We start from the raw sequence: 20742 nt of genomic DNA on the forward strand, positions 1-20742 counted from the left end.
CCCTGTTACATGTATAGATTTAGGCATTGAAGCAGTGACCTTTCCTCTGGCTTTGGCTTAGACTACACCCCACGGATTCAGAGTAGGAGAGGTCTAACTGCCAGCTTCTGAAGAGGCTCAGTTTGGTTCATATGTCTCCTTTCCTGTGAGCTCACGAAGGATGGACGGGCCCTCTGTCCTACATGCAAGAGGAAACACACAGCAACTCCATGTGGAAAGACTATCACAAGAATTCTGAGAGGCTTGATTTATAAATATTTAATGATCTGGCCAAATCTTAGCTGCATTCAGCCTATGCTCTTGGCTTTTCTTGGCTTTCCTCTGCCCTCCCAGAAGCTCGCCCCCTCCTGGACTCAGCATACGACCTGGGCAGGTGGCCCTCACCTGGCTCCAGAGAGGAAGGCTGTGGTAGGTACATGCAGGTCTGTGGGGGACAACAGCTGGGAAGGAATAGTACAGGTCCCTCTGAGGATGCTGGGAAGAGGTGTTCCAGCCCTCAGAACACTGACAGGCCAGCCAGCATGGCCACAAGGACAGTGAGGGTAGCCCCCAGAGCTGGGGAGATGGAGGGAAGGGGCTGATTAGGAACGGGTGTGATTTTTATGTTGTAATGTATCCATCTGGAAAAATAGGAAACTCGTGCATACACTCCAGGAAACATAGGGCGGGAGCAACCGCGGCCCCAGCTCACGACTCCAATCTGCAACCAGATGCGGTTGAATTCACAGACCAGCGGGCCCCCAGAGTCACCCTGGAAAGGAAGAGGGGTGTTTTGTGACCGGGGGAGTCTGGACCCTGCAGGGCATGTCCAGTGCCCCCCGTCCCCACTCACACAGCCTTCTCATTGGCTATAACATGGCCCAGAGCCACAGGGCAAAGCCTGCTGCAAGTGTGCAGCAGGTGTGTGGCAGGCATGCAGATATGTGGCAGGTGTGCTGGTGTGTGACAGCAGGTGTGGAAGATGTGCAGGATTCATGCCTTCTCCAGCAGCAGCATGGGCTCAGCAGCTGCAGGGCTCCTGCCCACAGCCTGAACTAGAGTCAATGCCAGGCACCCCTTGGCCTCTCCCACTCTGGTGGGGCACACCTCACACACAGTCTTCATGTTCTTGATGTCCCCAGCACATATCATGTCCCACAGGATGTAGAATGGGCCTCCATAGAGATGTCTGCACAAGAACACTGGAACTAGAGGGAGCTTGACCTCTTGCAGCTCATCTGAGGTGGCGCCTGCACAGAGAGGGGTCCAGGTGAGGGCTATTCTCTGCAAGCAGAGGAGGACCTCCTCCAGTGGACAGCAAAGGCACCTACAGGAGAATTCCCAATAACCCAGGGGAAGAGCCTTCACTCACACCTGGAGGAGTCCCACCACACAGACCACACAGGAGGAAGAGCCCAGAGCACACAGAGGGAGGAGCCTAGACCTTACATGAGATGGGGTCCTGACCACACACAAGGAAGAGCCCAGGCTGGGACACTAGGCTTGTGACATTGAGGGTGAGACAACTAGGATGCCTAGAGGAGTTTGGAACAGTATGGGGTCCCACCCCCTTGCAGCAAGGCCTGAGCCACATGGATGAGGTCTCCTTTGCTCCTCTTCCTTTCTCTGAGAAATACTTCAGGTAGTCAGGGTCCACAGACAAGCCCCTTCAGTGGTGTAGGGGTGAGGCCAACTGTGTCCTGGAGGCACACAACAGCAAAGCTTGCTTTGCTTCTCCCAGGTGAAGCACAAATCTCCAACTACTGGGGAAAGGCAACAAATACTGCTATCCTCAGGACCTGGTGATGGCCCACTATCTCTGAAGGAGCGGTAAAAACAAAGCCCTATGTCCCTAGGGAAGCCTCTTGGGCCCACATCAGTAAAAAACACAGATCAGCTACCCTAGGGTGAAGGCAGGGTGGATGGGTGGGTGGAAAAGTTGGAATTCTCTCAAGAGCCACAGGTATGAGCAATTTTCCTTTGCAGGCTCAGCAAGAATGTGCCAGGTATACAGAGAATGCTGAAAGCAGAGGACAAAGCAGGACACAGGGAAACCCCAGGCCTCATACTAAGTCCACAATAATAGCAGCTTACCCCTAGAGGATTCTGAAGCCTATGGCGCACTGAAGGTGGTGGCAGCAACAGTAAGATCAAGACACAGCTCAAGAACTCACTAGATTGACTCAACTACACCCTAACCCCATTAATGGCTTGAAAGAAGAAGATGAACGTCTGGTTTGTGGCAGGGAGATCTGTGTCTTAACTATTCTTCTATGATGTCTGGCATTCAACCAAAAAAATATGACACACACACACACACAAAGGGGGAAAAACCAAAAATGAACATAGGACTCACTGTCAAGAGATAAAACATTGTACAGAATCAGACCCATAGATGACTCAGGTGATGGAAATAACCGTGATTGACACATTAAATGACTTATTGGAAAGTGAACAACATGAATGAACAAATGAAGAATTTAAGCAGAAATATGCAAACTTATAAGAAAATAGTCAGTTGGAAATGCTAGAAATAAAAACATAACATCAAAGAAGGAAAATTCCTTTGATGAGGTTCAGTACACTGGGCATAGATGAGGAAAAATGTCAGTGAACCTGAAGGGAGGTCAATAGAAATTATCCAAACTGAAACACAAAGAGAAAAAGAGTGGCACAGGAAGGATGGGGAGGAGCAGAAGAGAGCATTCAAGATTGTGAAACAAAAGCAAACAACCTAACATATGTGGAGTTAGTCCCAGAAGAAGAAGGGAGAGTACAAAACAGAATAAATATGTGATGATATAATGGCCAAGAAATTTCCAAAATTAAAGACAACAAACCACAGTCTCAAGAGGTTCAGAGAAACCTAACCTAGAATAAAGCAAACACACCGAAAAACATCGGTGTTTTTAAATGGCTGAAAAACAGAGTTGAGGAGGAATCTTGAAGGCAGCCACAGAGGTGCTAAATATTGCTTACAGAGGACCAAGGGTAAGAGTTACAACAGGTTTGTCATCAAAAAACTAGGCAGCCCAGAAGAAAATGGAGCAACCTTTTGCAAAACAAAATCAGAAAACTGTTAACCCAGAATTCTATATCTAGTGAAATTATCTTTCAAAATTGAAGATGGAATAAAAACTACTCCTTAAAAAAAAAAAAAAACTACTTCTGAAAGACAAACCTATAACTTTTATTCATTGCTTAAGAAACTATAATATGAACAAAAAAAGAAACTATAATATGTGGTATAGGCATTTGAATGCTTAAAAGCCTCTGCACATTACCATGCTCAGATTTTGAGAAGAGATTTATTTCTCAGAAAACATCATCCTTCATATGAAGTTAATATTGTAAATCTGAATTTTATTGGATACATGATATGTTTTTATTTGATTTGTAAATAGGTTTCAGTTTTATAGGTGTACAAGAGCTACATGTTTATTTTCAGCATTATGATTATGCATATATAACTAGCCTTTAAAATAAAAGTAAGAAAACACCTGGAAAAAAAAAAGAAAGCATACAAATGCAATGTGATGAATGTTGTGCACCAAGAAGGCATACAGCAATGAGCTCAGCCTTGGAAAAGTTGGCATAGCCATTTTGCTAAAACGAAAAAGGTAAAATTATCTTCATTCTCTCTTGTATTTCATGATTCTCAAAGTTTAGTATTTTAATTGTCTACAAATCAAATTCTGTGAAATTGCAAAAGTTTTTATAGGAAGCAGGACATGTGCTTTTTCCAAGGGGCTAGCAGCAATGTTTGCAGGCAGCCATGTCACAGGTGAGAATGGACATCAGGTTGCATTATTAGAGGATATCAAGGAAAAATTGAAGAGGAAGAAAAACAACTATAGTTGCATTCATGTTTCATTTTCCAGAAATCATAAAATTTACTATCTGGGTGAAGGGCACAATTACATGTGTAACTTTGACTCAATCTGTACAAAAACAAAGTATGTAAACAAAAACACGTGTGCCCCCTAACATTCTGAAATAAAAAATAAAATAAAAAAGGAGAAAACAAAAAGAAACTATAATATGGTACCTCTGCCTTTGGAAAATCATTTGAGGTTCTCAAAACTGCGTGACCTGGTAATGCCACTGTTATGCATGCACTCAAGAACAAAGAAAGCACATTTGCACAAAGTAAGAAAAGAATGTTTGTTCTTCTTCTTCTTCTTTTTTTTTTTTTTTTGGAGACAGTGCCTCAAGCTGTCACCCTGGGTAGAGTGCCGAGGCATCACAGCTCACTGCAACCTCCAACACCTGGGCTTAAGTGACTCTCTTGCCTCAGCCTCCCAACTAGCTGGGACTACAGGTGCTCACCACAACGCCCGGCTATTTTTTTGGTTATAGTTGTCATTGTTGTTTGGCAGGCCTGGGCTGGATTCGAACCCGCCAGCTCTGGTGTATTTGGCTGGCACCTTAGCCTCTTGAGCTACAGGCACCAAGCCAGAAAAGAATGTTCATAAGAGCATTATCTACAATCACCCCAACTGAAACAACCCAATGTTAATCAACAGGAAAATGGATAATCAAATTTTGGCATATTCATGCTACTATTTCTCAACAATAAATAAAAACTAACTAGTGATACACACAAAAACATGAATCAATCTTATAGACTATATTGAACAAAAGATAAAAGACATGAGAAAATGCATACTGTATTATTCCACTTATACGACATTTGAAAACATAAACCTCATCAATGGGGATAAAAATTAGGGCAGTAGTTGTCTTAGAAGAAAGAGTTGACTGCTAAACAGCCTAAGAAAATGTTTTGAGAGGATGAAAATATTCTATGTCTTATTTTTTGTAGAGACATGTTTTCACTATGTTGCCTAGACTGTTCCTGAACTCTGGATCTCGACTGATTATCCTGACTCAGCTTCCCAAACTGGGATTATAGGCTTAAGCCACTATGCCTGGTTTGAAAATGTGCTATGTCTTGATCTGAGTTTGGCTACACAGATATTTACATCAAAAAAAAAAACAATTCTAGGGCGGCGCCTGTCGCTCAGTGGGTAGGCCACCAGCCCCATATTCCAAGGGTGGTGGGTTCATACCCGGCCCTGGCCAAACTGCAACAAAAAATAGTTGGGCGTTGTGGCATGGGAGGCTGAGGCAAGAGAATCACCTAAGCCCAGGAGTTGGAGGCTGCTGTGAGCTGTGTGATGCCACAGCACTCTACCATGGATGATAAAGTAAGACTCTGTCTTTAAAAAAAAAAAGAAATAAAAAAAGAAAAAGCCATTCTAAAAAGTTAAAACAAATTAAAGAAGTCAGAGAGAATATTCAATGAAGAGTTGAGTGAGTGGGAGAAAGTCTTGTGAATTGAGTGTCAAAATAAAGTTTTGGGTTTTTTTGTTTTTTAAGTTTTCAAAGGTTTGTTGGGTGGGAGAGAATGGGAGAAGAGAAAAATAAAAGACAAAATAAGTATCGCTATAGAACTGGATCCTATGTAAGGTTATCTCAGTGACCTAAATAAAGATGGGGGCTTTCTTTTCGGTTATTTTTGTTTTTTTGGCCCAGAGTGGGGCACTGTAAAACTAGGTTATGTGGCCCCAGGCTTTATTTGGAGCACTGCTGACTTACACATCCAAGGCATTATATACAGGTAACTTTCTTCCTGAGTTCTGCCAAGGGAAGGCCATAACCTTGTGGGTGTATCCTATATAAAGGGGTGAGGTTATTCTTAGTGTCAGTCCCAGGGTTTTAGAAAGGAAAATATAATGGCAGGCCTTGGTTAGAGAGAATGATGCTTGCTGCTCTCTTGATCAAGATTGGAACTTTACTAATCCATGGGCCTTAGCTCCTGATGGGCAGCTGATTTCTATGCAAAGGGCCTGGAACTCTATACCTATACCATGAATTGTCCATAAAAGGTTCATGGTAACTTCCCTCAGTTAAGAGATACAGAGGCCAGATGTAGCAAGATCACAGAGGGAGATGTACATTATTGCCAATGTTCTGATCTCTCTGAGTGGCGTGTCCATGGGTACGTCTATTATTACATATGTATATTATTATATTACTCCAAGCAAACAGTGAAAATGAAAGAGGACCATATAGAAGCCAATGAAGAATGCATTTTTTGAACTGAGAATTAGAACGAATCTAATTCTGTGTCACCAAAAGCCAAAGAAAGAGAGATGGACAGAAACCAGACATATGAAGTGACATTTGATATCTCAGGAGGGAGAGCATGATGGGCTGCATTTGGGAAACATTTCCCAGAATGAGAGTACCTTGAAGAATGAATATGATTTGTGCCTACGGAGATGGTTGACATGCAGGCACCACTCACCTCCGCTCCCCACCATATACCCATGCAGAGAGGATGTGGATATGATTTGCAAAATTAAACCCAGGGATGAGTGCTCTTGCTGAGAGTGAACAGTCCTGGTTTCAGATGGATTGAATCTAGGCCTTGGATCAACACTTGCCTAGATGTGGCTAAAAGTAAAAGGCTAGTGAAAAATATGATCAAGGATTACTGAATTTAAAGCAACATTAACGTCAGTATAACATATAAAAGATAATTATAGCACGATACCATAAGAGGCTAAAGAGGAGAATGGAATTACACCATGTGAAGTGTTTGCATTGTCTAGTAAGTAGTAAAATAAAAATTCAGAGGAAATGAATTAGATCTGATTCTCTCTCCTTCTCTACATATAAGCCCTTTGCCATGTGTCTTACATTTCCTCCCACAGAGGTGCTGTGTAGTATTCACCAATCTTTGGATCTGAATTTTGCCATGAGATATGTTTTGGTTGATGGGATTTAAGCAAAGGTTTGGAAAAGGGCTTATGTTTCTCACTCTCTTAAATCTCCACCAAAGCCTGTGGGTATGGCCCAGCTGCCTGCTGGATGGTGAAAGATACACAGAGTCCAGCCAGCCCAGCTCAGGCCACTGTCAGCCAGGTTGACTGGCAGACAAGTGGCCACCAGATTCAAAGACAAGCTCAGCCCTGACTAGAAGAACCTGCAGCTCAAGTCACCTATCCACAACCTCCCGAGCTCAATAAACACCCACTGTTTGCACACCAGAGTTTTCTCATCTTTGCAAAGCAGCGATCTTGTGGCAATGGATAAATGACCTGGAAATGGTATCTAGAAGTTGGAGGCTTCTGAAAAAGTAACAAAAACATGACCTCGGTTTTGGGAGCTGATGGGTGGGATTCCCTACAATGGGAATCTGGAAAGATGAATAGAAAACTGATCTAGGAGTTTGGGAAGAGGGTGGCCTGCATTCTGAAGTGGTAAAACTGTTGCTGATAGTGACTTAGAAGGTAGAGATGTGTTTAATGAACTTGACAAACTTGAAAAGATGACTTCCAGGCTGAATTAGAAAAGTCAAGTGTTTGTTTCTGGCTGAGGAAAACTTTGCACTAAGAAAAAAAGATGAGCTGGGCGTGGTGGCTCACGTTAATAATCCTAGCACTCTGGGAGGCTGAGGCAGGTGGATGGCCTGAGCCAGAGTGAGACTTCATCTCTAAACATAGCCAGGTGCTGTGACCTAAGCCTGTAGTCCCAGCCACTTGGGAGGCTGAGGCAAGAGAATCGCTTAAGCTGGAGAGTTGGAGGTTGCTGTGAGCTGTGATGCCTCAACACTCTACCCAGGGCAACAAAGTGAGACTCTGTATCAAAAAAAAAAAAAAAAAAAAAAGAAAAAAAAAAAAGAGGCTCAGCGCTTATAGCTCAGAGGCTAGAGTGCCAGCCACATACACTGGAACTGGCCGGTTTAAACCCAGCCTGGGCCTGCCAAGCAGCAATGACAACTACAACCAAAAAATAAATAAATAACTGGCTGGGCATTGTGGCAGGCACCTGTGGTTCTGGCTACTTGGGAGGCTGAGGCAAGAGAATCGCTTGAGCTGGAGAGTTTGAGGTTGCTGTGAGCTGTGATGCTACAGCACTCTACCGAGGGTGACATAATGAGATCCTGTCTGAAAAAAAAGTACAGATCCAAGATAAACAAGTATATATGTCACCAAAAATCTTGCATTGTGATATTTGTTGCAGATTTATGCATGCATGACCTAAAAACTGACCACAACCCATATGTCCATCAACTGAAATACGGATAGAGAAACGTGGCTATGTGGGTACAATGAAAGACCACATAAGAGACAAAAAGGATTAACTGCTGATATGTGAATGACATGGGCAAATCTCAAAAACAGTAGGTGAGCAAAACAAACAAGACACAAAGGAATCCATGCTGTGTGATTTCATTAATGAAGCATAGAAAAGACAAAAACTAATAAATGATGACAAAATTCAGAATAGGGGTTACCTTTGCAATGGGGCATTTGTCAACAGGGAAAGGAGCATGGAAATTTTCTATGATGGAAATGTCCTTTATCTTGACTGAACCATACTATACATATTTGAAAATTAGTTGAGCTATATGCTTAAGATTTGTGGATTTTACATTCTTTAAATTAGGTTGCAAATAAAAATGTGGAATGTAAAAAGACAGGCAAAATAAAGGCATTCTCACACACAAAGGATGGGAGTTTATGATGAAAATTCTATTATTGGAGCATATTTTAAAAAATAAAGCCAAAATTTACTTAAAAAATTTTAAAGTGGACAACTCAGTGGCATTTAGGATATTTGCCACATTGTGCAACCATCACCACCATCAACTTTCGAAACATTTTCATCAAACCAAAAGGAATTCCCATGCCCTATAACCACCAATCTGCATTCTCTGTGTATAAGGATTTACCTATTCTGAATATTTCATATAAATTGAACCATAAAATATGTGACCTTTGGTGCCTGGCTTTTTTCACTTTAGCATGATGTTTTCAAGGTTCATCAATGTTGTAGCATGAATTACATTTTATGGTTGCGTAATCTTCCATCGTATGTATATGCCACAACTTCATCCTTTCATTCACCGTTAGACGTGTGAGCTGTTTCCTCTTTTTGGCTACTCTGAATAGTGCTGCTATGAATACGCATGTACATGTACTTGTTGGAACACCTGAATTTAATCGTTTGAGTATATAGCTAGGAGAATTGTTAATACAGGGCAACTGGGCCATATGGTAATTATTAAGTTTAATTTTTTGAGGGACTTCCAAACTGTTTCCACAAGAGTGTGTACACACCAGCAATAAATAAGGGTTCCACTTTCTCCATGCCCTCACCAACACATATTGTTCATTTTTTTAAATTATAGCCATTTCAGTGAGGGGAGGAGGGTTGAAGTGGTATTGGCACTGTGCTTTTGATGTGTATTTCCCTAATTACTAATGATGTTGGGTATCTCATCATGTGCTTGAGGACCACTGGTGTATTATGTAGGATCTTTGGAGAAATGTCAAATCTTTTGCTTATCATCAAATCATGTTTCTATGATTCTTCCCTCTTCATGTAGACTGTCCAATCTGTTCCCACACAAGTGGGGTAAATCCCACTTGTCTTTTTTATTATTGAGTTATATGAACTGTTTACACATCTGGACTCTAGACCTTGATCAGATACAGGATTTGCAAATATTTTCTTCCATCTTGTCACTTAGTGTCTTAGATAAACAAGAAGGGCAGGCACGGTGGCTTACACCTGTAATCCTAGCACTCTGGAAGGCCAAGGCAAGTGGATCGCCTGAGCTCATAGGTTCGAGACCAGCCTGAGCCAGAGTGAGACCTCATCTCTAACAATAGCCGGGCATTGTGGTAGGCGCCTATATAGTCCCAGCTGCATAGAGGGAGACTGAGGCAAGAGAATTGCAAAAGTCCAATTTATTAATTTTTTATTTTCTTGCTCATGTTTTTGGTGCCGTATCAAAGAATCCATTGCCAAATCCAGGGTCATGATTTCTTGACCTATGCCTTTGTGTTAGTTTTGTAGGACAGCTGCAAAGAAGTACTGCAAACTAGGTGGTTTCAAACAACAAAAATGTATTCTCCCACAGCTCTGGAGGCTTGAAGTCAGAAATGAAGGTGTTGGCAGGGCCATTCTCCCTCCAAAGGGTCTATGGGGGTGGTGGTGGGGGTGGGTGGGAATCCTTCTTTGCCTATTCCTACCTTCTTCTAGTTGCATTTCTGGCATTCCTTGGCTAAGATGCATCACTCTAATCTTTGTCTCTGTGATCACATGGCATCTTGGTGTCTCTGTCTCTTTTCCTCTTTTTATAAGGACACCAGTCTTATTGGCTAAAGACCCAGCCTAAATATATCCTCATCTTAACTTGATTATGTCTGCAAATACACTTGGGGGACATAACTCAACCCACAAAATTTTTCTTCTAAAGTTTTGTAGTTTGGGTCCAGCTTCATTCTTTTGTATGTGGATATTGATGTGGATTTTTGTTGAACAGACTATTTTTTCCCCATCAAAGGGACTTGGCACTGTCATGGAAAATGGACTGACCATATACGTATGGTTTTATTTCTGAACTCTTGATTCTATTCTATTGGTCTATATCCTTATGCCAGTACCCCTGTGTTTTGCATACTGTGGATTTTTAGTATGAGCCTTCCAACTTTATCCTTCCTTTTGAAGATTGTTTTGTCACTTGATATCAATATGAATTTTAGGATAGCTATTCCTATATCTGCAAAAAAATCCAAAACCAAAACAAGCCATTTGCATTTTGATAAGGACTACAGTACGTAGTACAATAGTATTACTATTACCTTAACCATATTAAGTCTTTCTATCCATAAACACAAATTGTCTTTGTATTTACTTCGGTCTTTAAAATTTTTTTTAGCAACTTTTGTAGTTTTCAGTGTAGTTTTGACCTCCTTAGGTAATATATTCATGGTGTTTTTTTTCTTTTGGATGCTATTGCAAATGGAATTGTTTTCTGAATTTCTTTTTTTGATTGTTCATTGAGGGTATACAGAAACAACTGATTTTTGTGTGTGCTGATTTTGTGCCCTGCCAATATGCTAGATTTGTTCATTATCTGTAGTTTTGTTTTGTTGTTATTTGTTTGCCTTTAGGACTCATCAAGATTTTTTACATATAAGATCATGTCATCTGCAAATAGAAATAGTTTTACTTTTTCATTTCCAGTTTAGGTAGCTTTTATTTTTCTCACCTAATTTATCTAACTAGAGTTTCTGGTATAGTGTGGAATATTGGTGGTGAAAATTGGCATACTTGTCTTGTTTCTGATCGTAAAGTGAAAGCTGTAACCACTGAATATAATGTTAGCTATGGGTTCTTTACAAATGCCCTTAATTATGCTGAAAAAGTTCCATTCCTTGTTTTCTGAGAAGATTCAATATCTTTTCATGATAAAATAGTCAAATGCTTTTTCTGCATTACTGGAGATGAGGGTTTTTTCCCCCTACATTCCTTTACTTTTTCATTTTAAAAAATGTTTTCTTTTTCCTTTGAGGCAGGGTCTCAGTATGTTTCCTAGCCTTGTCTCGAACTCCTGGGCTCAAGTGATCCTCCTGCCTCAGCCTCCTGAGTAGCTAGGGCTATAGACATGCATCACACACCCAGCTCCCTTTGTTCCTTAAGCATGGTGAATTACATCCATTGAATTTCATATGTTAAAGCTCCCTTGTACAGCTGGGGTAAATCCCGCTTAGTCCCTGGATTCAGTTTGTTAATATTCTGTTGAGGATTTTTGCATCTTTATTCATAAGGGATAGTGGTCTGTAATTTTCTTTTATTGTGGTATCTGACTATAAGTAGCAGTGCAATGTTGCCCCATAGAATGAGTTTTGATGTGTTCCCTCCTTTTCTACTTTTTAGAAGAATTTGCAAAGAATAAATTCTTCTTTAACTATTTGCAGAATTCACCAGTAAAACCATATCATCCTGGACTTTTCTTTGGTGGGAGGTTAATTCATAATTCAATCTTCTCACTTGTATTAAATCTATTCAGAATTTTTTTTTTGAGATAAGAGTCTGAATGTTGCCCCAGGCCAGAGTGCAGTGGCATCAACCTAGCTCACAGCAACCTCAAGCAATCCTCCTGCCTCAGCCTCTTGAGTAGTTGGGACTATTGGCACCTGCCACAATGCTCAGCTAATTTTTCTATTTACAGTAGAGAGACAGCCCTGCTCTGGTTCAGGTTGATCTTAAACTCCTAAGCTTAAGCAATCCTCCCACCTCAGCCTTCCAAAGTGCTAAGGTTATAGGCATGAGCCGCTATGTCTCACCCATAATTTTTTCTTTGAGTCAGTTTTTATAATTTGTGTGTTTCTATGATTCTTCCCTCTTTATGTAGACTATCCAATCTGTTGCCACACAGTTATAACTCTGTTTATTTCTATAAGGTCAGAAGTAATATTCCCATCTGCATTTTAGAACTGTCATTTGCACCACATTTTGCTTCATTAACTCTAACTTCTATTCTCCATTTTATTTTTTACGCTATAATCTTTATTATTTCCTTCCTTCTGCCAACATTGGGTTTAGTTTGCTCTTCTTTGCTAGAGGGTAATGGCATCAGCCTAGCTCACAGCAACCTCAACCTCCTTTGGTCATGAAGTGAAATTATTGAGTTGGAATCTTCCTTCTGTTAAAAGTGAAGCATTTACACCTACAAATTTCCTTTTAAGCACTGCTTTTGTGGCGTTCCATAAGTTTTGATATGTTTTGTTTTCATTCATCTCAAAATATTTTTATTCATCTCAAATTATTTTCTAATTTATCTTGTGATTTCTCCTTTGACCCACTGATTGTGTAAGAGTTGTAGTATATTCTTTTTTCCTAAATGGAAAAAATGTAGTATTAAGAGAAAAGGAATTCAAAGTGGAAAGAAAATACTAAACAGTAACATATATACTAGAAGCCAGAATGAAAATAAGAAAATTAAGAAAAAAAAAAAATCAAGCACAGGCATCAGCAGCTATAGGAGAGAAATATTCTGCAAACTAAGTTCAGACAATTTACTAAAAATAAAACAAAATACATTAAAATAAAACTTTCAGGAACAAGATTCAAAATTGTTACAATATATTATTTTATATCCACTTTTCAAAACAAAAATATTATGAAATATTCAAAAATTAGGAATGTGTGGTCCATATTCAGGAAAAAAAAAGTCAATGTAAAGAAACTGTGTGGCCCAGTGTTAATTTAGTTGCCAAAGATCTCAAAACAGCAGTTACAAGTAAGCTCAAATAATCAAGCAACTATGTTTAGAAGTTAAATAAGCATATCACAACAATAAATCAACATAAAGGGAATCTTAGAAAAAAACAGGAACTATAAGAAAGAGTAATATGGAAATTCTAGAGGTAAAAAGTACAGTAACAAATAAGAATAATTCAGTAGGTAGGATGAACAGAACATTTAAGGTGGAAGAAAATGAAATCAGTGAAATCAAAGAGTATTAGTAGAAATTATCCAATCTGAAGAACAGAGAAAAAAAGTTAAAAAAAAAAATAGACCATTAGAGACAACATCAAGAATATCAAATACTTGCAGTATAACTCTTGGAAGGAAAGAAACAGAGGCAGAAGGAAATATTTGAAGAAATTATGGCCCCAAACTTCCCAAATTTGATGAAGAAGAATCTAGAGATCAGAGAAGCTCAGTGAACAAAGGATAAATGCAAAGAGATTCACATGTAGACACATAATCAACCCACAAAAAGCCAAAGAGAGACAAATCCCGAAGGCTACAGAGGAAAAGCAACCAATTTCATGGAAAAAAAAAAACAATATGACTAATAGCTGACTTTGCATCATAAACAATGAACACTAAGTGCTCAAAGAAAAAAACCCTTCAACCAAGAATTCCATATACAACAAAACTGTTCTTCAAAAATGAAGGCAAGGGCGGCGCCTGTGGCTCAGTGAGTAGGGCGCTGGCCCCATATGCCGAGGGTGGCAGGTTCAAACCCAGCCCTGGCCAAACTGCAACAACAACAACAACAACAACAACAAAAAAATAGCCGGGCGTTGTGGCGGGCGCCTGTAGTCCCAGCTGCTCGGGAGGCTGAGGCAAGAGAATCGCGTACGCCCAGGAGTTAGAGGTTGCTGTGAGCCGTGTGAGGCCATGGCACTCTACCGGAGGGCCGTACAGTGAGACTATGTCTCTACAAAAAAAAAAAAAAAAGAAAAAATGAAGGCAAAACAAAGACATTCCCAGATAAACGAAAACTGAGAAAAATTGAGCAGACTTACCTTTCATGAAATATTAAAGGAAGTCTTTTAAGGTGAATGGAAATGACACCAGATGCTGCTTTAATCCATAGGAATAAATGAAGAGTATTAGAAATCAATGCGTTAAAATATTTTCCTCTTTGTTCCCTCAATCTCTTTTAAAAACTAGGTCGCATAAAGCAATAATAATAACTGTGTTCTAGGGTTTTTATTGTATCAGGATTAGTATATGAGACCCTACTGGCAAAAAAGGAAGTGGAGCAATATTGAAGTGAACTTTCTTTCCCCAGAATTAAATTAGTATTAATCAGAGACGATTGTTATAAATGAAATAATCCCTACAGCAACTACTTAGAGAAAACTTTAAACATATAATTCAAAAATCAAGAGAAAAGTCAAGATGGTATACCAGAAAGTATTTCCTTAACACAAAACAAGGCATAAACAGAAAAGTAGAGAAAATAAATTATATAGATATATAGAAAATATTTAGCAAAATGGCAATTTAAATCCAGCAATATCAATAATTACATTAAATGTGAATGAACTAAACACTTCAACCAAAAGACAGAGATTTCTGGCAGCGCCTGGGGCTCAAAGGAGTAGGGCACTGGCACCATATACTGGAGGTGGTGGGTTAAAACCAGCCCTGGCTAAAAACTGCAAAAAAAAAAAAAAAAAGACACAGATTTCCAGACTGGATGAAAAAGGAAGACCCAATTGTATCTTGTCTACAGAAGATATACTTTAGAATCAAAGTCACATAAAGGTTGAAAGTAAAAGGATGAAAAAAGATACATCATGCAAACATTAACTATAAGAAATCCTAAGTGGCTAGACAATATAGACTTTAAACAATATGGCTAGGGAAAAAGATATATCTTTGAAAAAAAATGATAATGATAGAATCAACACATCACAAAGACATAATTATAAATATATATGCATCCACTCAGAGTCTGGACATCAGAGTCTAAAAATACATGAAGCAAAACCTGACAGAATGGAAAGGAGAAATAAACAATTCATCAATCATAGTTAGAGAGATAAATATCCTATTTTAAACAGTTGACTTTTAAAAAGACTGAAAACCAGTAAGAATATAGAAAACTTGAAAACATTATTGGTCAACTTGACCTGTGATTTATTAAAAAACCCCACACCAATGACAGCAAGACACATATTCTCAAACACATGAAACATTCCTCAGGACAAATCAAATGCTAGGCCACAACACACATCTCAATAAGTTCAAAAAACACAAAATCATACCAAGTATTTTCTCTGAGCACAATGAAATTAAAGTTGAAATTAATAGTAAAAAGAAATTTGGAAATTTACCAAATACTTAAAATTAATAACAATCTTTAAAGAAAAAAATCCTGAGGGAAATTAGATAATATGTTAAACTAAATGAAAACAAAAACAAAGTATATCAAAATGTGTGAGATGCATATAAAACAGTACATAGAGGGGAATTTATAGCTTTAAATGCTTACCTTAGAAGAAAAAAAAAATCACAAACCACTCTAAGCTAGAGATTAACCTCAAAGCAACCAGAAATAAGGAAATAATAAAGAGCAGAACTGAAGCAATGAAATAAAAAACAAAAAATAAAATCAATGATCAAAAGTCAGCTCTTTAAAAAGACAACCAAAATTGACAAACCTTTAGTTACAATGACCAAGATGATAAAAGACACAGATTATCAAAATCAGCAAAGAAAGATGAAATGTTATTACTATCTCCTTAGAAATCAAAAGGATTATGAAAGTATTATAAATAACTATGTGCTATCAAATTAAGAAAATCTAAATAACTCAAGAATAACTTTAGAATAACTCAAGAAGAAATAGAAATCTGCATAGACCCATACCTGGCCCAGGCCCAGGTAGCTTCACTAGTGAATTCCATCAAATATTTAAGAAACAACACCAATACTACAAAAACAAATATTACTCTGATACCAAACCCAGATAAAAAACATAATGAAAAAATACAGCCACTATATCTTGTAAATTATAGATGCAAAAATCTTTAACAAAATGTTACCAAACTGTTTCCAGCAACCTATTAAAAAATATCATACAGAATGACCAGAAAGGATTGATCATAGGAATGCAAGGTTGGCTTAACATCCCCAAATCAACAGAGTATACTATATTAATAAAATAAAAGTTAAAAGGCCACATGAGGTTAGGTGCGGTGGCTCACACCTATAATCCCAAAACTTTGGGAGGTGGAGGCAGGAGGATTTCTGGAGGCTAGGAGTTCATGACCAGCCTGGAAAACATAGTAAGATCCCATCTCTACAGAAAAACTTAAAAAATTAGCTGGGTATGGTGGTGCATGCCTGTAGTCTTAGCTGCTGGGGAGGCTAAGTGAGGAGGATTGCTTGAGCCTAGGGGTTCAAGGCTGCTGTGAACTATGATTGTGCCACTGCACTCCAGTCTGGGTATCAGAGTGAAACCTTGTCTCAAAAAAACAAAAAACCTAAACAAACAAATGAAAAAAGCCACACAAACATCTCACTGGATGCAGAAAAGAAATTAGAAAAAATCCATGTCCTATTTATGATAAGGACTCTCAACAAACCAGGAATAAAAGAAACTTTCCCCAGTCTGTTAAAGGGCATCCACGACACCACAGCTAACATCATTCTTGATGGTGAAAGACTAAACATTTTCCCCACTTAAGACAAAAAGACAAACAAGGATATCCAGTATTACCACTTATATTTAACATTGTACTAGAGGTTGTAGCCACTGTGATGAGGAAGGGGAAAGGGAACCAAAAATGAAATTAAGAAATTCCATTCACAACAGATTTAAAAATAATAAAACAGGAATAAATTTAACAGAAGAAATATAAGACCTATATAATCAAATATTGTAAAATACTGCTGAAATTAGGAAAATCTAAATAAATAAAGACTCATCCTATATTCATGGATTGGATGACTCAATATTGTTAGGATGGCAATATTCCCAAAATTCATCTGTGGATTTAATGCCATCCTGATCAAAATCACAGAGGGTGAGAAAAACAGCAGAGTAGAAGCCTTAACCTCCTGTTCCCTCCTGGCAGAACTATCAGAATCAACTTTTTCAGAACTCTGGACAATAGTCAAAGGTTCACAGCAACCACGTGAATGCTGACTCAAGAAAAAAACAAGTTCAAAATGGTAGAAAAACTTTGCAGTGTTTTCACTTGTTCTTTTCCCAGTGTGGTGCCAACCTTGAAAAGGAAGCCTGTATTCCCTGTGTGGAATGCTGGTCTCTGGTTCCAGGAGGAGCAGAGTAGACCTTATTTGCATATTATTGTGCATGTCTGTCCTAACCTGTTAGGAGACCTACCTGCAGGATTGTCACAGGCATTCACTCTGCTTTGCCTCAGAAGTCAGCATAGCAAAGCAGTGGGCGCTGCTCAAAAACTTTGCAACCCAAGCTAACAACCCACAGAGGCCCAGGGCAATAGGTTATGGCCAAAACATAGAATATATGGCAAAAGGCCCAGGAGCAAGAGCTGAGGAGGGTTTCTTAGGGAAATGAGGACACTCAAAAGCACCCCTGTACCTGGGGGAATTTAGAAGGTACATGCCCAGGGTAAGACAGTGCTGAGAAGAAAACCTGAGAAGACCCAAGTTTCTGAGAAAGACCTCAGACTAATCCTGTCTAAGCCTAGCTAAGTGTTGAAGAAATGTCTGGGCACAGAACCAGTCTGCAAAGACCAGAAGCAGAGTTTTTAAAGGCACTTCACATGAAATGTGAAGGCTTCTACTCTGTTTTGACACCAACAGATTAAAAGAGCAAAACTATATAATCCTCTCAAGAGTTGCTATTGTTTCAATAAAATCAATAATGATTTATAAATGTTTAAATAATTAAGTAAACCAGCTATAAACGGTAACTTTCTTAACTTGGTGTAATATATCAGCCTGAAATCTCCAGGCTAGGCCACAATCTTAATAGTGAACCATTAAAAAGCATTTCCAATAAAATCAAAACCAGATAAAGAAACCTAGCATCATTCCAACCATTGCAAGAAGACAAGAAAAATAAATAAAAGATAAAACATTGAGGACGGCGCCTGTGGCTCAGTGAGTAGGGCGCCGGCCCCATATGCCGAGGATGGCGGGTTCAAACCCAGCCCCGGCCAAACTTCAACAACAACAACAAAAAATAGCTGGGTGCTGTGGCGGGCGCCTGTAGTCCCAGCTACTCGGGAGGCTGAGGCAAGAGAATCGCTTAAGCCCAGGAGCTGGAGATTGCTGTGAGCTGTGTGATGCCACAGCACTCTACCAAGGGCCATAAAGTGAGACTCTGTCTCTACAAAAAAAAAAAAAAAAAAAAAGATAAAACATTGCCGTATGGAGAAGGAATAAAGTAATAAAAGTCTTTATTTGAAGAAAGTAACATCTTTTATTTAGAACTATCAACATAGTCAGCTGACAAACTGTTAAAAATGAGTTCTGTAAGATAGCTGAATGCAAGATCAATGTGCAAAAATAAACAGCAGTAACTGATTAACAAATGCAATTTTAAAATCTTGTTTGAATCACCCTAAATATTCTCAAGTGCCCAGGTATAAACCTGGAAAGAAAATACTGCTCTTTATGGAGAAAAGCATACTAACTATTTTTTAAATAGGCCAAAAGATTTCTAAATTGAATTCAAATCTTAAGGAAAACCATGCTATTAAACTTGTGTTCTTGATGTACTGCATTCCAATTTTACACTCAAAGTTAGCTGTATTATTTTACTGCACACAACTAAGCCAGTCTGGGATAAAACTAAACATCACATTGACAGACCAATAAAGTTGATTGATGGGTGGGGTCTTCACAATCCCCACCAGTCATTCCATAATCCCCACCTGTCCACAAACCCCTATAAATGAAGTGATCCCCTTGCCCTTTGATTTTGTTCTTACCTAGCTGTGAGACCATGCCCCATCCAGTTGACCAACAATTAAGGCCAGGGGTGAGGTTCACATCCGGAGGCGCCAGGCAGACGGGAAGCACGGCCTCAGAGAAGAAGATGCGAGACTTAAGCTGCACCAGGGCTACATCGCCTCCGATGGGGTGGTACGCTTCATAGGTGGGGTGCAGGATCACCCTGTTCACCTCGAACCACTGGGTGTAGTTGCCGGCTACCTTGAGGTTCACGAGGCCCACGTACACATCATAAATTTCAATGCTCTTGTCCCTGTTGGGACCAGAACAAAGGCACAGCGCCTGCAACCCATCAGCCTACAGGCCCCAAGGCAGGCCAAGAGCAGGGACTTGGGTGCCTGAGCTCACTCAGCCTGGGCTGAAGAATGAGCCCCCTAATTTCATCACACAGTGGGGGCTGACCTGACTGACAGAGTTGCCCCCAAAGGAGTTTTGCCTAGGCCTACGGAGGCTCCAGAGACCAAGTGGCTGCTGTCCCCTGCTATACCAGCCAGCTGCTGGCTGGTACAGGTAGGACCCTCTTTCTATTACCCACGACCAGGTTGCTCACCTCCCGGCAGGAGACAGATACCCACAGGGAAGCCATGCCTTTGTGTTCAGGGCAGCTGCCTGGGCACCGGGGACAATCTGAGGTGCAGAGGACAGGGCCAGGCGCCTGAGGACCCAGCCGTGCACTTCCAGGCTGTCCTATGCTTGGGGAGCAGACTGCTGCGTGGACACCAGGGGTGTGGGTCAGCCTCAGTGGAGGGGGTGGCAAGGGTGGGGGCCAACGAGCTGCCCTGTACCTCTCCCCGCCCCTAGTGTCCCTGCCCCCCTCACCGGCTGAAGCAGTGGGCGGCGGACAGCACCCAGTACTCGTTGACGATGGAACCGCCACAGACATGGAAGCCTGCGTAGTGCAGGCTGACCTGCCACGGCCACTTCCTCTCGGGGGCAGAGCCACCGCCCAGGACCCTCCCTTCCACACTACGCCGACCACAAGCTGTGCGAAGAGGACAGAGCGCAGAGTGGAGTGACACTGGGGCCACAGGTGTGTGGGGCGGGTGGGAGGAGGAGTTGGGGAAGGGGGAGGAGCAGCAGGGGTGGGGGAGGGGACTGATGGAAGGGGGAGGCGCAGGCAGGGAAAGGAGAGGGCCCAACTGGGAGCCTGAGGGCATGGTCCACACCGGGCTAAGGAACCCCCGTGCAGGGGCCTACCCACGTCGCCACTCAGGGAGAGTCCCTGACTCTTGGGTTGTCTCTGGACCGCAGCAGCTTCACAGGTGGGACTCTTCAGAGGGAACAGCAGCAGCAGAAACCCCAGGCCAGATGCCCAGAATTGGCCCCGGCTGAAAGAGGGAGCAGCCATGAGGCCAGAGACAGTCCCCCTAGCAGTGACCTAGGATTGAGCCTCCAGCAGGTGAGGGCGCCCCCTTGGACACGTGACAGGGCCTGAACTCTAGACATGTGACTGTGCCCCCATCACGTGACATCCTCCTGGCAGGCGACTGAATCCCCAGCACTTAATTATAACGCCAGCACTCTGCTCCCAGCAGTGACATCTCCCAGCCTGGACCCCCAAAGCATTCCCATACATGATTGCACCTGAGCTCTGGATGTATGACTGCAACCCACCCTCCCCAGCACGTGGCTCTGACTCCCAACCGGGGACAGTACAACCAGCTGTTGTCCGCCTGAGCAGGACACATTATGATACCCAGCCTG

The 20742-nt window shown here is 40.9% G+C and overlaps 1 protein-coding gene across 1 annotated transcript; it reads right to left on the bottom strand.

The window, feature by feature from the left end:
- Positions 1-496: 496 nt before the first annotated feature.
- Positions 497-20386, bottom strand: PRSS38 (serine protease 38). The gene is made up of 5 exons (XM_053572582.1): positions 20236-20386; positions 19858-20020; positions 19017-19291; positions 1087-1229; positions 497-751 (listed from the first exon to the last, which is right to left on the bottom strand). Exons 1-5 carry the CDS (start codon positions 20384-20386, stop codon positions 497-499), a joined length of 987 nt encoding a protein of 328 aa, XP_053428557.1.
- Positions 20387-20742: the final 356 nt, after the last annotated feature.

This window comes from Nycticebus coucang, chromosome 20 (assembly GCF_027406575.1).
Source record: "Nycticebus coucang isolate mNycCou1 chromosome 20, mNycCou1.pri, whole genome shotgun sequence".
NCBI classification, from domain to species: domain Eukaryota; kingdom Metazoa; phylum Chordata; class Mammalia; order Primates; family Lorisidae; genus Nycticebus; species Nycticebus coucang.

What these genes read in the sequence shown, in the direction of transcription:
- PRSS38 (XM_053572582.1), bottom strand. Translation starts at nt 20,386, where the DNA reads ATGGCTGCTCCCTCTTTCAGCCGGGGCCAATTCTGGGCATCTGGCCTG. An exon ending in CTCCCTGAGTGGCGACGTGG is followed by an intron (nt 20,021 to 20,235) that starts GTAGGCCCCTGC and finishes CTCTTCGCACAG; the next exon opens with CTTGTGGTCGGCGTAGTGTG. An exon ending in GGGCATGGTCTCACAGCTAG is followed by an intron (nt 1,230 to 19,016) that starts GTAAGAACAAAA and finishes CTCTCTGTGCAG; the next exon opens with GCGCCACCTCAGATGAGCTG.